Here is an 18,393-nt window from a genome sequence, read left to right as displayed (position 1 = left end):
CTGGCCACAGATAGATTACTTTGTGTTGCACCTTTGCTTACTAATGGCTCTTCTCTGTACTTCTAGAATGTAGCCCACAGTCTTTAATGTGCTTCTCTCAGCAATTCCATTGCTGCCCTCCTATCTGACCTTGTGTCATATAAACCATTGGTATACACAGCACTGCAGGCTGCAGCTCAGCTATTCTCTTTTCTTGTGTTCTCTCTTCTCTGGGCTTCTCTTCTCTCCTGCCTTAGTGTAAGATGGGGACCCTCCTTGGATCATGGTTAAGAGCATCGTGGTTAAGAGCACAGGTTCTGGAGTTGGACCACCTATATTTGAATCTTGGCTCCACTTTTACTGGCTATATGACCTTTGGCAAGCTACCCAGGTCATTGTGCCTCAGTGGGCACATTGTGCTCCTTGATAAGAGGCATCTTAGTACTTGGCTGATGAGGCTTTGGTGAGATGGTTTGGATTAGAACATGATCTGCTACATGGCAGACGTTCGAATAACCTTTTCCACCAGCAGCTCCTCCATGTTCATCCTCTTGGCCTATAGGTATACACATCTCCCACAATCTAAACAATTCTTGCCTTGATCTTGCTGACCTCTCAAACCCAAGGTTCTTCCACAATAAAATAAAAATATGTATTTTCTGTCTCTACCTCCTCAATTGTCAATCCTACTTCAACCACCCCGCTAGGATCATTACATTATGATGTATTTATTTATTTTGTATCCAAGCCTCTGGAAGTGAGGGAGCCATTGGAGTCCCCACAGCCTAGCATGATAGTTGTAAGTTGTTATGGTTTGGATATGAGGTATCCCTTCAAAAGCTCCTGTCAATCAGGAATAGACATAAACTGACTAGATTATGAGAACTGTAGCCAAACTGGTCCATACTAGTTTGAATTAACTGATTGGGTGATAACCGTAGGCAGGTAGGCATGACTAGAGGAGGTGGGTCCCTGGGTGCATGCCCTGGAAGGGTTCGTCTTCCCGGAACCACCCTGTCCCTCCCCCAACCTCTCTCTGCTTCCTGACCCCACCATGAGCTGACCAGTTTTCCTCCTCTGGGTCCTTCTACCATGATGTGATGCCTCACATTGGACCCACAGCAGCGGAGTTGGCTGTCTGTGAACTGAGACCTCTGAGTGAGCCCCATCAAAACTTTTCATCCTGTAGGTTGTTCTTATTGGGTATTTTGGTCACAGTAATGCTAAAGCTAACTAAAACACAGTGTCCAATAAATATCACTGGAAGAAAAAGGAAAGAGCATGAATGGATAATGAAATGAATGAAAACAATTAAGCATCACTATTCTACTGAAGTATCCATTACAAGGCCATGTGTGACCTACTTGCCCAGCCAGTGACCTTTTAGGAATCTTTATCTTCTTCACTACTGTCCCTGGGTCATTGGATACTGATGTCTGGATCTCCCTGAGTCCCACATTCATACATTCACAGTCACACACTTGCTGTTCCAAGCACTTGATTTCTGTCAGTTCCCTTCAGTAGTTTTTGTCCTTCCAGGCACTCTTTAAACAGTGCTCTTACTCTGGATTTCAGCTTTTCCAATGGGGTATGGGCATTTTCCCTGAGCATTTTCTTCAGTTACTATGATTATAGTTGCCACATCCATCTCTTTCTCAAACTCCAGAACTGTATTTTTTACTGTTTGCTGGAAACTCTAACTGCTGTTTCTTAAGTACTTCAAATTCAATTTAAAGCTGGTGGTGAGGATTACAGGTAAAATTACAGTCAAATTTGCATGCCTAGCACCTAATCCAAAACCTATTCCCCTTCTTATTTCATCCACTGTGGTATATGCAAAGTAGACCAAAAGAGAAGTTTCAGGGTGGTCATTGACACACATTCTCTTGGGGCTCCATATCCAATCAATCTGCCAATTCTACTGATCGTACCTGCTAATTACACCTCATAGTATCCACTCCTCTCCAACCTTAGTGTACATATGCAAAGTCCATTCTCCATCTCCTCTCCTTGTCTATTCTAAAGATTGTATCTTGACTTTCATCCCCTATAGCCCACCTTTCTTTGGCCTTTCCTTTACACTGTAGCCTGGGTATACCCCCCCACCCCCACCCAGGAAACTCTAGTGACTACTTCAGTCTTATCCAACTTGCTTGTTTAAGGAAATAATTTTATTTTATCTTCTGAGGAAAACATGTTACTATGTCTTCACTGTCCTGGAAAAACAACATCTGAATTGCTCTCCTCTCTCTTTTTTACCAATGGAAATCATACCCTTGCTTCCAAGGTTGGCATGAATCCCATCTTCTCTTTGAAAGTATGGTGGGAAATGGAAAGTGACTTCTTTCTCTTCTGAATTAGGATTAGCACTCAGTACATGCTGCCTTGTGGTGGAATCCTTCTATATACATGTATTGCTTTCTAAGTTCTTGAGGACAGGCTGGTGGTTTAAGTTTCTTTCACTTCCCAGAGTGACTAATTCTGGTCTTGCACTTATTGTGGACAATTTAGGAGGTTGTTAATGCTATATACTTGTAATTCTGTTATTTTGCTGTTTTGTCATTTTCTTAGGAGAAATTCTTAGCAATGAGATTATGGGTCGAAGATACCAATATTTTCATGGCTCCAAATACAGTTTGTCATGTTGCTTCCAAAAGGGTTCTTATCAATTTAATGTCTCTAATGATTTATTATATCTACTTTGTTTTGTTTTTGTCCTTCTCCATATATTTTAGAACCTTGTATTTTTGTAAATTATAATAAGTTTTGCAATTATATTAAGCCATTGATGTATTATAGATCCTCAGTTTTCCCTTTTTAATTTTATTTTCTCTACTTTTTAAATATATCAGTTTTACATTTCAAAAATTCGTATATCACAATTTTTTCCTTTACAATGTTTTTCTGATGTCTTGAATTAGAGATATTGACATTTCCCCACAGGTCTGACATAGCATTCACATTTATTTTCTGTAAGTTTATTTTTATATACCATTATATTATGAAAAACTTCTGTGGAAGAATAACCCATAAGTGCCTTTGGGGAATCTTTTTCCTTGCCTTTTATAGCACCATGAAAATCATCTCCTTAAACTGGTGCCTTCCAGGTAGATATGAAATGTTGCTGTGCGTATCTGAGTTGGCTCATAAAATGTCATGTCCAGGAGGCATGTTATAATATTTTATTCTGTAAAAAATCCTTTATGTAATTAAACTCAGTTTGTTTTCCAAAGTTTCAGTGTATGAGTTCTAAATTTTGCCATCACTCACAAAGTGAAATTTAATCACTAGAGTTTTCAATAAGAAAATTTATATTCTAGGAAAATGAAATATATTACAGATATTCCACACTTAAGATACTTTTGAACATGCCACATTTTAGACTTAAAAGAATTTTAGAGGCACCAACTTTTGGTAATAGGAAGGATGGGAATTAGGTCATTTTCAGACTGATGCCAAGTAATGTCAGAACTAGAATTTATGAGTCATAGCTCTTAACCATTGAAAAACTCCAGCATTATGGGGAAATGGGACAAACTTCTAGAATACCCCAGTATGGGGTGCTGTGAAGGAATACATTCATAGCTGTGCTCTAGGCCTGGTCAACCAGAGAAAACTAGTGTCTCATTACCAAAAGTTTTCAATGGTGCATAGAGAACTTATTTAAAGTGAAAATATTATAGTTTCAAAATGGGAGCTAGGACTGGGGTTGTGGCTCAGTGGTAGAGCACTTGCCCAGCATGTGTGAGGTTCTGGGTTTGATTCTCAGCACGGCGTATAAACAAATTAAATAAAGGTCCATCGACAACTAAAAACAATATATATATATATATATCTATATCTCTATATATTTTTTTAAATAAATGAGAGCTAATGGCAAAATAGAATTATCTTTGCAGGAACTGGGCACAGTGGTGCATGCCCATAATCCCAGCAGCTCAGGAGGCTGAGGCAGGAGAATCTTGAGTTCAAAGCCAGTCTCAGCAAAAGCAAGGCCCTAGGCAACTCAGTGAGACCCTGTCTCCAAATAAAATACAAAATAGGGCTGGAGATGTGACTCAGTGTGAAAGTACCCCTGAGTTCAATCCCTGGTACCCCCCCCAGAAAAAAATTAACTTTGTTAGTTTTTTATAATAAACTTTATTAGAGCAAATTTATTCTAATACTTTGAAAAATAATGGTAAATAGAATAACTTTAAAATTCGTAGGTGATCTTTGTAAAAAACAAACAAAACTATAGATTCATTATTTTAAATATAATCTAATCTACTTACAGAAATTATTTTTTTCCTTGAACTTCCTGAAAATACTTAAATTTCTCAGGGAAGAAATCACTGTTTTTTGACATTTTAAAAGGTATTAGTTGGATTCAAACATAATTTCATGCTTTATTTCTTTACCTTTTTGTACTTATCATTTTCTTTATCTCTCTTTTTGCATAGAAGCAAATATTAACTTTGGACCTTTGTAAATGCTACCACAGTTTTGGCAGATGCTTCTTCTGCTGTCCTTGTCATTTGTTGGAGTGACTTCGACTCCCAGAATATTACATTTCAAGTGGAGAATCAGTCTTATCACAGAAATTTTTTTGCCTTGACAAACTAAAATGGAACTGGCAGTATTACAGGCACGGTGGCATTGCATCTGCAGTCCCAGCTATGCAGGAGACTGAGGCAGGAGGATCACTTGTGTCTAGGAGTCAAGGCCAACCTGAGCAATATAGGGAGATCATATCTTAAACAAACCCAAACTGGCCATGTGATAACCAACCAGTTTTGTAATTTCCAGTATATAGATTTTTACAATATTTCCTTTAAATCATTTAAGATCTTTGCAATTTGCCATCCTTGTTTAAATTTACCTATAGAAAGTAATGGAAGACTTTTAAAGCAAATTTTGGGCTATTTTGACCAAATACACCTTGGTTTTTTAGATACATTCACTTTTATTTTATTGTTGCAATAGAAGTTAGGTCAAGACTTTGGGGTGGCTTAATATATATAAGAGGGAGTATGATATGGTAATTTTGTCTTATTTTATAATTTTTAAATAGTTCTTACACATACCTCATGTTGAGACTTGAATGCAACCTATAAATCTCTAGCAAGATTATAATTTATCTTTTAACCCTTGGTCTCACTAAGTAAGAGATTAAACACTGCCTATCCAAAGCTATGTGACCAAACCAAGACTATACATTCTTCCCATGCAGAATAATCATATTTTGTCATTTACAATTACACGTATATTAGCACTTTACATTTATCCCTCAGTATCTGTGGGTTCCATGTCCATGAAAATTTGGATTGAAAATATTGTTTGAAAAAATTACATCTGTATTGAAGAAATATAGACTTATTATTATTCCCTAAACAATACAGCTTAACAACTACTTACATAGCATTTACATTGTAATAGGTATTAAGACTTAAAATGTATGTGTAGGTTCTATGCAAGTACTATACCATTTTATATAAGGGACTTGAGTATCTTCAGATTTCAGTATCCTCAGGGGATCCTGGAACAAATTTCCTATGGATATTGAGGGGAGGAAGCTTCTTTTCTTTTGGTACTAGGGGTTGAACCCAGGTGCACTTAACCACCAAGCCACATTCCCAACCCTTTTTAAATATTTTATTCAGAGACAGGGTCTTGCTAAGAAATTTAGGGCCTCACTAAGTTGCTGAGGCTGGCTTTGAACTCACTATCCTGCCTCCGCCTCCTGAGTTGCTGGAATTACAGGAGTGTGCCACCACCCCTGGCTTGAAAAGCTCTTTTTAAAAAATAAAAATAGAATCAGAAAATACCATCAACTTTAACATAAATGAGTTAAGGCAGAGACCACATCTTCAGTTGGAGAGAGAAGTTCAGAATTACAGTTAAGGTAAAAGTCAAAATGTGGAGCCAAATAGTTTAATTGTAAGGTTGTCTGTGTGATCAATGGACACGAACCATGCTGGCTTTTCCTGAAATTCTTAATAGTGGAGTAAACTCTAAATGATGAGCACCATGTAGTGTGTGATCTTGGATCTGATGGTAGCTCCTCCTCCTTTAGCACATCATCATTCTTTATTGGATCCTCACATCCTTCTCCATGATTCCCATTCTCATCTTTTAATGTGGTAATGAAGGCAGGGGACCTCACAGTTACCCTACAGATTAAACATTCATTAATTTTGTTTTTTGCTGCTTGAGCCCACCCTTCACATTACTAACTATCTCAAGTGACTCTGGAGACATTTTCAGTGTGCTTTATCTAAGAAGATGTAAAAAATGTGATTGTTTTCCCTCAACCAATCCATTCAATATTGCTATATTCTTGAAATTCCTCCCTCTTCTAACTCGATTTTTCCTAAAAAATTTTCTTTGTTGAAGTGTGAACTCCTGTATGCTTTTAGCTATTAACTTAGTGCATAAACTTACAAATAATCATTCAATTGCATAGCTTCAGTTAGCACAGAACTGTGATCCAGGTAAGCTATGGGCTGTGTGCTTTTTGGGAGGAATATTTAAGGTGTTCTCATTGAGGTGGATCCAGTGTGATGTCCACTGGTAACTATGTTTAGAAACAATTAGTACCTAATAACATAAGACCTGCTTATAATATTTAGTAATTTAATTTTTAATTTTCCTTTCATGCTTATGCACAATTAGGGTAATGCCACTTCAGGTCATTCTCACTTGTATTGCAATGTGTGGTTGAAGTCACTTTGATCACTAATTTTTTTTCTTTCCGTGCTGAAGATTGAACCCAAGGCCTTGTGCATGCTAGGCAAGTGCCCTGCCACTGAGCTATATTCCCATTCCCTCTAATTGGACCTTCATTAAAACCCAGGAGGTTTCATTTTACAGACAAAATACTACCCAGACATCTAGGGACTTGTCCAAGGTCACATGTGTGGAGAGACCAGGTCTTGAACTAAAATTTCCAATTCCCTCTTTTCCACTTTCACACTTATGATCCCCTTCCAATGAGCATTCAAAAATACCACTGTAATAATACCTTCATATGTATTTTTGCTATCTACTTAAATGCTGAGAAAAACAGTTGGGACAAGTCATGCTCTGCCAGGTGTTGGGGGTTGGTTAAACTTGTACTATTTTGTACAATTTCTAGTGAGGCTTAATATATATTTAATACATTAGAGTGAAATTTTTAAAAAAAATTTGCAAAATAAATGTTTGCTAATGTGTAGCTGGCCTTTCTTATTTTTGAAATGCTGGTTCTGTTATTTTTATGTGGATTCTTAATTTTGTGGCCCTGCATGCTTGCACCATTAATTTAAAAATAGGGCAAGGATTTAGATAAAAGTAAATGGGTTGTGTTAGATGAGGTCTAGGTCACTTTACTTGCAATTATGTAGGCTTTTTAAGCATTTTTCCTGGTTATAAAGACATTAACACATAAAAAATCCATTATAAAATCTTCAATGCAAAATGCTTTTACCTAACTTTATGAAATCTATATTTAGAATCAGTCATTTTACAATTTATCATCTCTTGGTACATAGGTTAGTTTCTTTTGTGTTATCCATATCCTAACAGACTATTTTCATGAAAAGATTCTGTTAGAATCATTTTATTTTTTTAAATTAAAAGTTAAGGAGTCATTTTAAATACAAATTTAACTTTTTACTGTAGAGTCAGTTTAGGAAGCTACAGTTTGTAGGTTAAACATTCTCTAAACCTTTTTACCTATCACCAAATATGAATTGACTTACTAGTGTATGTGGTTAACATGGTCAGCACTAATTAGATAGCCAAAGAGGAAAGGGAGATTATTTTTTATTTTGCTTTTTACTTGACTATGGAGTGTTTAGCATATACTCTCAACACATTTATAAATTCGTAACTATTTTAAGTAGATGTGTTATGATCAGTTTCTAGATTTTAAATTGTCTCAGGTAGCAAGATACCTCTGATTTTGAAGTTTTCTACAAATTTTATGCCCCTAAGTCCCAGAGAATATTTGTTATTTTAAATTCAATTTTATACCTTCTGGACTGATTGAAACATAACAATATTTCTGTCACTAACTCCAAGACAAAGAAAAAGATGCCAATCTGTTGCTGACAAAACAAGGAGTCAGAAATCTTTCTTTTTCATTCAATATTAATCACTCCAGCATTGTATTAAAAGTTGCATCTTGTTCTTGACTATAAGGAGAAAAATAGAAATAAGAGACAAAATAGAAAAAAAAAAAAAAGAAATGAGTTTAGCTTAGTGTAGATTTAAATATATTTCTCTCTTTCTTAGGAGAGAGTTACGTGTGCGGCTCAATAGAGCCCTTCAAGAAACTGGAGTATACCAAGAACGTGAACCCCAACTGGTCAGTGAATGTCAAGACCACCTCGGCTTCCCGGGCCGTGTCTTCATTGGCCACTGCTAAAGGCAGCCCTTCGGAGGTGCGGGAGAATAAGGATTTCATTCGGCCTAAGCTGGTCACCATCATCAGAAGTGGAGTGAAGCCGCGGAAAGCAGTCAGGATTCTGCTGAACAAGAAAACAGCTCATTCCTTTGAGCAGGTCCTCACTGACATAACGGACGCCATCAAGCTGGACTCGGGAGTGGTGAAACGCCTGTACACCTTGGATGGCAAACAGGTAAGGGTGGCGTCTGAGTAGGACTCTGACTTTGCAGGGACCAACCAGGGAGTTGGGGGGTCTATGTGTCCTACAGTGGACCTGAAGCATGCATTTTTCTTAAGTCACTGAGGGAACTGGGTCAGTTACTCAATAAGGGTGTACATGGTCTCAAGCTGAGCCAAGGTTAGTGCTGGGCAGAATTAATCATAGCAATAAAGTAAAGATAAAAACTGTCTTTGAAAAGTCAGTGATTATTCAGGACTTTCTACTTGTTCAGTATCATTTGCTTAGCATAAGGATGCTTTTCAATCATGTGTTTTCAATTTTGCCCTTTGTCTTATAGCCTCATGCATGTAGGATGTAGAGGTGAATAATGTAGATAACATCTTATGATTCTGTGTCTCAGGAATGTTTGCTGAGACTTATTTAAATTTTATAGATTTTAAAATATATGTCTCAAGTATGACATGTCATCATCTTGATGGCTTTAGGGTACATATGTCTAGAATATTATGTATCTTGTATTAAAAATATAATTTCAGAATTAAAATGAAAGAGAGGTTTCTTTAGCTATGAAATGCACCATCTATTAACATGGATGGGTGGGCATTTTAATGTGAGATGAACAGAAAGGAAGCATTAGCTTTCAGGGTCTTGTGTGGACTTCTGTAAAGATTTGAGAGAACCCACAGTGAACTGATTATTAAAAAAAAACAAAAAAACACTGATAAAATGCACAGTGCAATTTGTTAGTCTTTCATAGTTTACCAGTGTCCTTAAGATGATCATTTTTAGCATTTTTATCTTTGCTTAAAATTTATTTTTTAATGTGGCTATCAAAATGCCTTTTTGGTTTTGAGGGATGATTTCAATGATTTGTATGTATAGTTCAGCTTAAAATCAAAACTGAATTCATAAATTAAGAGATTGATCTTTTTAAGTAGAAGACTCATGCAAGTTCTTGACGGCTAACACATTTAAACTTAATGAATTAGAATAGATGCTAATACTATAAAGAGTGTGAGTCATGAAAGAATTATTCCCCTAGGGATCCATTTAAATGCTCAAACTTATAAAAATTCATTAGGAAAGAAGGTATATGTGCCAGTTGTTCATTTATATTGACCACTTTTCTGCTTGTTTCATAAAACTTGCATGTGGATGAGGATTTCTAATGACAAGATTCTGTCTTCTTGATCTAAGAAGCTACCACCTGAATGTTATCAAAATATCAGTGACCAGAAAGTCCACTGTGCTGGCCTGTGAATTATAGTATTAGTAAGATGGAAAACTGCACATTAAAACATTTAGGCCCTCTGGTTCCATTTCTAAGGATTTATTCCACCATTCTGAAATTTTGCATTTCCATGAGTTAAGTCTTCCCAAGATGGAAACGTACCTGTTTTTTGTCAAAAGTATAATTTAGAACCAAGTATACATATTGATGAGTCTTCCTCCTCCCCTCCTCATTTCAGAATTTTGGGAATTTCAAATTGCTATGCACTGAGTCTAAAAATCATCTTTCATTACTCTAGCTAGTCTCTACATTAACTGATCAGTTAATATGTTTATCTAAGAATGAATTCCTAGAATAGGTACTATGATGTTCTCGGTTCTCATTTTCTGAATGCATCTAATGTCAGTATTTTATAGTGGCTATGTTTGCTGTGGTTTAAATGTAAATAATTGGGTGTAATGGGAAAGAATCCCAGGTTTAATATCAACAGACCATGATTCAAATCTTGGCTTATCCACAGATTCTTTACGGATTTTTTTGATACATGTAACTGAGCCTTATTTTGCTTACCAATAAAACATGAATAAAATAATCACTGCTGTTTTATAAAGTGCTTATGGGATCAACTGTGATAATACATGTGAAATCAATTTTTTTACTACAGTGACTATAACAGCTTTATTAAGCATAATTCTGAGTACTTTGCATGTATTAGCACATTTAATCCTTATAGCAACTGGATTGTTATTCCCATTTATTGGATGAAGATACAAAGGCACAGAACTTATTAAAAACATGTCCAAGACTACAGAAATATAAGTGGTGGAGGTGGAATTTGAACCAGTCTTACTCTAGATCTTCTTGGTAACCACTGTATTGCCACAGATATGTTTAAGCAGCACACAGAGGTAAAGGTATATATATAATATAATATATATCTTTATTTTATTTTGTTTTTTGTACCAGGGATTGAACCCAGAGGCACTTAATCACTGAGCCACATCCCCAAGTTCTTTTTTTCTCTTTTCTTTTTTTATTTTGAGTCAGGATCTTGCTAAGATGCTTAGGATCTCATTAAGTTGTTGAGGCTGGCTTTGAACTTGCAATCCTTCTGCCTCAGTCTCCCTGGCTGCTGAGATTATAGGTGTGTGCCACTGTGCTGGTAAGAAAGGATTTTTCAGGGCTCTGTGTTAGGTAGCCTTCTGACACTTTAACAAGAAACCTGAGATACTTGACTTACAAAGAGAAAAACATTCATTATAACTCAAACTTTTAGAGGTTTCTGTCTGATTGGTTGGTCCCATTGCTTTTGGCTTGTGGCAAGGCAGCACATCATGGCGGTCGCACATGGCTAGTAAAGTCATTCACCTCATGGCAGGAGGTAAAAGAGGGTGAGGAAGGGGCCAGGGTCCCACAGACACCTTCAAGGCCATGCTCTCAGTGACCTAAAGATCTCCCATTAGGTTCCATCCCTTAAGGATTCTGCCACCTTCCAATAGTGCCAGCCTAAGGAACAGGTCTTTAAGACATGAACCTATAGGGGGACCTTTAGGATCCAAATGATAGCAGGAGCAATTTGTCCAGGGATATTATTTGACTGTTTTCTGATCATATATGTATGTATATAATTTTATTTTCCCCAGTCATTCTACTGACTGTTGTACTTGATTGTTCATTTTTTATCAAGCCTATAGTTTGTTGTTGAGACCTTTCTTCTATTATAGCATGTTCTTTTCATAGCAGGAGTAGGAAAAAAAAACTGCAAAGGGTTTGAATGATAAAGTAGAATGAAGATAAAAACTTTTTCCTGGGGTTCCCAGTGAGAACAGAAATGCTTCCTCATGGACTCCAGCACTCTTTAAAATTGTTTAAATTCAAAAGAGAAATCTGCCCAATAAGAACTATGTTAGAGTAGAATTTTTTGACATCCCCGGCAGAGACTGGGGCTTGATGAGCCTTGGAGAATAAGCCACTTGCCTCAAAACCTTCCTGTGGAATGTCGTGCTGCTTAGTACAATGGCATCTTACTCTACCCGTGGTGGCACTGGGGTCCACATGTGGCCAATAGGACATCATCTTTAACATACTGGCCCACTTTTTTTTAATAGCTTTATTGAGTCTTTGCATCAAACTCAAACAATGTGGAGACTCCAACACCCAGTAAAGTATTTCAAAGAATCTAGTTTTGTATTGAGAAAATAGAATTACTTGAAAAATGAATAGCTTGAGCCAGATGTGGTGGTACACACCTGTAATCCCAGCTACCCAAAAGGTTGAGGCAGGAGGGTTGCAAGTTCCAGGCCAGTCTAGGCAACTTAGCATGACTCTGTCTCAAAATTTAAAATAAATTAATAAATAAAAAGGACCAGGGCTATACCTCAGTGGTACAGTGTGCTCCAGGTTCAATCCCCAGTACTGTAGGTTAAAAGCAAAAACAAAACAACAAAATAAAACACCACCAGAATAGCTTGATTACTTTAGGTAAGTGAGTGGTGAGGATGATATGCAAGCAGAAACAGCTTTTCACATTGCCTTCAGGAAGCCAGCAGATACAGCCCTGGAATAGGTACTGTTGATACTGAGATTTTTAACAATGGAACCATGAAAGCCAACGCCTACTGTTTGATTTGTTACCGGGAGGAGATGGGGACCAGAGGGCATATAGACCACCCGTTGCCCTCTTGCATTCCTACCACCACTAGACTTCTTTGCTTGTGGCCTCTTGGATTTGCATGAAGCCCTAACCCAGGAGTTCATCTTACAGAACTTTTTTTTGAAATTTTAAAGCTGATCTAGGGAATTCAGCATATTGGAAATGCACCACATAGGATTTTGCAGGAAGCTGAAAGTTGTCAGAATGACTGTGCTGACTCAAGAGTAGCCTATTTGTGAGCAGGTCTTTTCTAATGATTTTCTAACTCCATTCTTCATTCAGGGACACTGAAGTAAGAGGTTTGCTATAACCTTTCCCCCTCTTCGTAGCGTATATGATTCAGCTGAACATGAAATCAGGCTCTTGGTTGGCGTGACTGGGGAGTCCAAGGAAATACTTGCTGTGTCCTGTTTTCAGTGAAGTATTATTTATCTGGTTTTGATTAAGCTCCCTCCACACACACACACACACACACACACACACACACACACACACAATTAGAAAAACGGTATTTGCTAGTTGAGGGTTAAAGTCGCATCCCCTTTCTCCTTATCAGAGGGACTTTTCAGAGTCTCAACCTGAGTCTCTTCTCTTGCCACCACGTGGGGCAGGCTGTTGGGGCTTTGCTGTATGTTATTCACTCACCCTGCCAAGTGACTGCTCCCAAAGGTCATTTGGAGTGTGACTGTTTTTTAAGTGATTAAAGTAAGCCCCCAAAGTACAAGATTTGCTGCAAAGATACCCTTGCATATCTCCTGAATCCTTTTATGGAAAAGCAAATCTGGCTGTCTGGAGCTGCTAAATCTGCTAAATCTGTGATTATTGAGTCCTTCCTTAGAAACATAAAGAACAGCAAGTCTTAGAACTGCTAGTGCCTAAGCAGGGAATTTATATGATAAAGATTAAAGATAAGGTACTTCTCAATCTTGCCTTCCCTCTGGAAAATAGTAATGATAAATTAGATTGTTATTTAAGTAGAAAATATAGCACATCCCCATCTTATTTACCGTTTGACCCTAAAAATCTAGGCAACATTGCAGCAAACAATAGGTAATAGTGGGGGCAAAGGTCAGGAATATATTATATTATATTTTTATTATGTAGATATTTCATGGAGGTCATGACTTTGTAAATTCCCCTACTGCTAGCATGCTAGCATGAGCAAACAATTTGTGTTTTCCTAATATGGAAAATTCTAGAACTCACTCAGCTGAAGTACAGTGATCCCCCTCATCTTTGGTTTCGCTTTTCCAGGGTTTTGGTTACCCAAGGTCAGTCATCATCAGTAATATAAAATGGAAAATTTCACATTTTAATGGGATTGGGAGCACATTCACATAACTTTTATTATAGTACATTGTTCTGTTTTTTCTATTTTTTCATTACTATAGTTAATTTTTTGCTGTTTCTAATTTATAAATTAAACTTTATCATAGGTATGTATAGGGGGAAAAACGTATATGTAGAGTTTGGTCAGTCTGCAATTCCAGGCATCCACCAGGAACCTTGGAACATGTCCCCCACATAAGAGGGGACTACTGTACTTGCAAACTGATTTAGATGGGAAAATGAGGAGAGATGTGATAGCTGCCATCTTAAGGAAATTCAGTGACTGTCAATAAATTAATCAGTTATGTCTTCTCTTTTTCTTTTGATTGAGATGTGATAGCTGCCATCTTAAGGAAATTCAGTGACTGTCAATAAATTAATCAGTTATGTCTTCTCTTTTTCTTTGATTGTTGAATCCCTATTACCTATTCCAAACATAAAGACCAAAAGATGTTGTTAATGAATCATAATTGCAGCCTCTCACTTTTGGTAATTAGAATATGAGTTTATTGAAATTCAGGAAAAAAGTAATGACAATCAATAGGAATTTATGAATCAGATATCACAAAATAATCTCTTGTTTTTTCATATCTAATTTTAATCTGAAGTACAAATAATTTGATGCACACGACTTTAGAGAACTTAGACTATGTCTTCCTCTTACAAATTAAAGAAGCATAAACATTGCTACAACATCTGACCTTTGCTACAGCAGTTGATGACTTAGAAAATATGAAAACCAAAAGTTTCTAAATAAAAAGTAAGGAATTTTAGGATGTGATTAGAATTGTTTGGACCAGAAAAGGAGATTTTTTTTTCTTGTAGCTGTTGGTTATAGTGGCATTTTTCCTTTTTTAAAAATAGAGCTTTTTTCTATGACAACTCAAACTCCTATGATAAGCACATTTAAATCCTTCATTCTTGGTATAAAAGTTTTACCATTATGAGTCAATACATTATCTGTGTTGTAAAAGTGAATGTAACACATTTTAGTTTTGTTTCCAGTTGTTGTAAATAAAACCTAATATCAATAATTTAATTTTCATTTTAAAATGTCAAATTAAAATTTTCTACCAAAGCTCACAGCACATGTTAAATCATGCTCATGATTTACTAGAGTTGTGAGTTGATGGAAATATCTTAGCTGATTTCAAAGAAGAGGGAGTTTAAAAATAATTATGATACTTCCCTTAGAGAATTAAAGTGTTCAGAATAGAATATGCTAATAGATTGCATATCTTTGGTGCAATCTTTTGATATTCAGGACTTAGGAGCCATACATGTCCTTGTGTAGATATTAACTTGTCCAAATGCGAAAGAATCAAATTGTTTTCTTCCAGTCTGAATTCCTCTAACAGTATAATCAGTTATGGGTGCTTGCAGTGATGTGGTATTTTAAGGCTTTGGTTAGTTTTAGCAAAAGTCAGTTTTCTTTTTGAAATTAAAAGGTAAGATATTTATTTATTTATTTATTTTTTATTATTATTGTATACAAATGGGATACATGTTGTTTCTCTATTTGTACATGGAGTCAAGGCATACCATTTGTGTAATCATACGTTTACATAGGGCAATGATGTTTGATTCATTATTTTTTTCCCTTCCCCCCACCCCTCCCACCCCTCTTTTCCCTCTATACAGTCCTTCTTTCCTTCATTCTTACCACACTCCTTATCCCTAACCCTAAACCTAACCCTAAACCTAATGCTAACCCTTCCCACCCCCCAATATATGTCCTCATCCACTTATCAGCGAGATCATTTGTCCTTTAGTTTTTTGAGATTGGCTTATCTCACTTAGCATGATATTCTCCAATTTCGTCCATTTGCCTGCAAATGCCATAATTTTATCATTCTTCATGGCGGAGTAATATTTCATTGTATATATACGCCACAGTTTCTTTATCCTTTCATCAACTGATGGGCATCTAGGTTGGTTCCACAATCTGGCTATGGTGAATTGAGCAGCAATGAACATTGATGTGACTGTATCTCTGTAGTATGCTGATTTTAAGTCCTTTGGATATAGGCCAAGGAGTGGGATAGCTGGGTCAAATGGTGGTTCCATTCCAAGCTTTCTGAGGAATCTCCATACTGCTTTCCAGAGTGGCTGCACTAATTTGCAACCCCACCAGCAATGTATGAGTGTTCCTTTTTCCCCACATCCTCTCCAACACCTATGGTTGCTTGTGTTCTTGATAAACGCCATTCTAATTGGGGTGAGATGAAATCTTAGGGTAGTTTTGATTTGCATTTCCCTTATTACTAGGGATGTTGAACATTTTTTCATATATCTGTTGATTGCTTGTACATCTTCTTCTGTGAAGTGTCTGTTCATATCCTTAGCCCGTTTGTTGATTGGATTATTTGTATTCTTGGTGTAGAGTTTTTTGAGTTCTTTATAGATTCTGGAAATTAGCGCTCTATCTGAAGTATGGTTGGCAAAGATATTCTCCCACTCTGTAGGCTCTCTCTTCACATTGCTGATAGTTTCCTTTGCTGAGAGAAAGCTTTTTAGTTTGAATCTATCCCAGTTGTTGATTCTTGCTTTTATTTCTTGTGCTATGGGAGTCCTGTTAAGGAAGTCTGATCCTAAGTCAACAAGTTGAAGATTTGGACCTACTTTTTCTTCTATAAGATGCAGGGTCTCTGGTCTGATTCCAAGGTCCTTGATCCATTTCGAGTTGATTTTTGTGTAGGGTGAGAGATAGGGGTTTAATTTCATTCTGTTGCATATGGTTTTCCAGTTTTCCCAGCACCATTTGTTGAAGAGGCTATCTTTTCTCCATTGCATATTTTTGGCCCCTTTATCTAGTATGAGAGAATTGTATTTATTTGGGTTTGTGTCCATGTCCTCTATTCTGTATCATTGATCTACCTGTCTATTTTGGTACCAATACCATGCAGTTTTTGTTACTATTGCTTTGTAGTAGAGTTGAAGATCTGGTATTGCAATACCCCCTGCTTCGTTCTTGCTACTTAGGATTGCTTCTATAACATGAATTTCGAGATCGGAAGTTATGTTCCCCCAAGTCCTCCTAGTAGTATGTTGAGGTTACTTGGAGCATTTTTTATGATGGCTTTGGGATTGCCTCCTGTTGACTTTCGCTGCTTCTGCAAAGGCTGGCAGCCATGACTTGGCCTTTGATGCATGTTATTATGGAAAGAAATCAGACTTTAAAAATCTGCTGGGCCTAGGCTTTGATTTTAATCTGAAAATATGATAAGTTTGAGGTTTCTCATTCAGGCCTGGAAAATTGAGTTAGCTTCCCAACCTGCTGTGGTTTAGGTCTTGAATGTTCTACAGAGGCACATGTGTTGGGTGTTTGATCCCCCACAAGGCATTGTTGGAAACTTTAAGAGGTAGGGCCCAGTGGAAGGACTTTAGATCCTTGGGAGAGTGCCCTCAAATGATTGTGGGACCCTGGCCCCTCCTTCTTCCTCTATTTTTTCACTTCCCAGCCATGAGGTGAGTGGTTTTGGTCTGCCACAGGTTCCTTACCATGATTTGCTGCCTTATCTAAGTCCCTAAAACAATAGGACCCACTGATCATTAACTGAACAAAATCTTCAAAACTGTAAGCCAAGATTAAACATTTCTCTTTATAAGTTGATTATATCAGATATTCATTATAGTAACAGAAAACTGACTAATATACCAGCTTACTGATTAAGCTTAAAAATTCTGTATATTGTTTATTTATAATGAGGAAATTTGCTTATTGTGTTATCATTTATGCATAGATATATGTGTGGTGTGAGCCTTGGTTAGTCAAATAAACTCTCTCAGTATTTTTTCCTTTTCTTAGAAATAAAAATAATAATGCCTTCCTTATAATATTGGTGTGATAATTAGTTGACAAACTGTATCTGTGAAGGCCCTCGCTTGACACATGGTGAGTCCTCTATAAATATTAGTTCTTCTCCTTTCTGTTTCATAGTCCAGACTTTCTTCAAAGTACACAGGGCTGGGCATGTAGCTCAGTGTAGAATACTCGCATAGCATGTTCAGGACCCTGGGTTCAATCCCAGCACAAGGAAAAAGCATAAACTTGTGGTTATAAAATATCGTGAATATAGAATTGGCCATTTTGCATTATTTCCATTTTAATTGAACTATGATGACTGAACTAGTAATGATGGTGTTTTTATCATCCCATTTATTGTCAGTTGTAAATGCAACCCAGATAGTATTTTCTTCACTTCTTTAGTCGTGTAAGTCTTTCCATTCTAGCAACATAGTGATATTATTATTACTATTGTTTGTTGAATGCCTTCTCTCTGCCTAGCACTCTGTGCCTAGCTAGTTGCTACATGTACATGTAACACTGAAGATTATTACACTGGTGATTCAGTATAATTTTATTGAATCATAAACATGACTCTACAAAGCAAGAAACTACCCATTTCTCAAGATTCAATTCAAAGGTGACCTTGTCTATGAAACACTTCTTTCTTCCCCCTACAGAATTGACAGCTCCCTGTCTTGGGGCCCATTGCTGTCCAATGTACATAGCCTCACATCTCTTCACTATACCAACCTGTTGTCATGCCTGTTTTCACCTTCAGATTTATAGGATGAAGCTAGGAAGGTATCATACTGACTTTTGG

General features: G+C 36.9%; 1 protein-coding gene across 7 annotated transcripts in view; it reads left to right on the top strand.

The window, feature by feature from the left end:
- Nucleotides 1-18,393, top strand: part of Dclk1 (doublecortin like kinase 1) — a 335,028-nt gene that overhangs the window by 19,000 nt on the left and 297,635 nt on the right. For all 7 annotated transcript variants that reach the window (XR_007108673.1, XM_047552013.1, XM_047552011.1 and 4 more), the window contains exon 3: nucleotides 8,236-8,582. Coding sequence is in view for 6 of the 7 variants with exons in the window: in XM_047552013.1 (XP_047407969.1) it covers nucleotides 8,236-8,582 (347 nt within the window). In the remaining variant the exon portion in view is untranslated. The remainder of the gene's footprint in view (nucleotides 1-8,235; nucleotides 8,583-18,393) is intronic.

This window comes from Sciurus carolinensis, chromosome 5 (assembly GCF_902686445.1).
Source record: "Sciurus carolinensis chromosome 5, mSciCar1.2, whole genome shotgun sequence".
In the NCBI taxonomy this organism is placed as follows: domain Eukaryota; kingdom Metazoa; phylum Chordata; class Mammalia; order Rodentia; family Sciuridae; genus Sciurus; species Sciurus carolinensis.
This window is presented reverse-complemented; position numbering and strand designations above follow the sequence as displayed.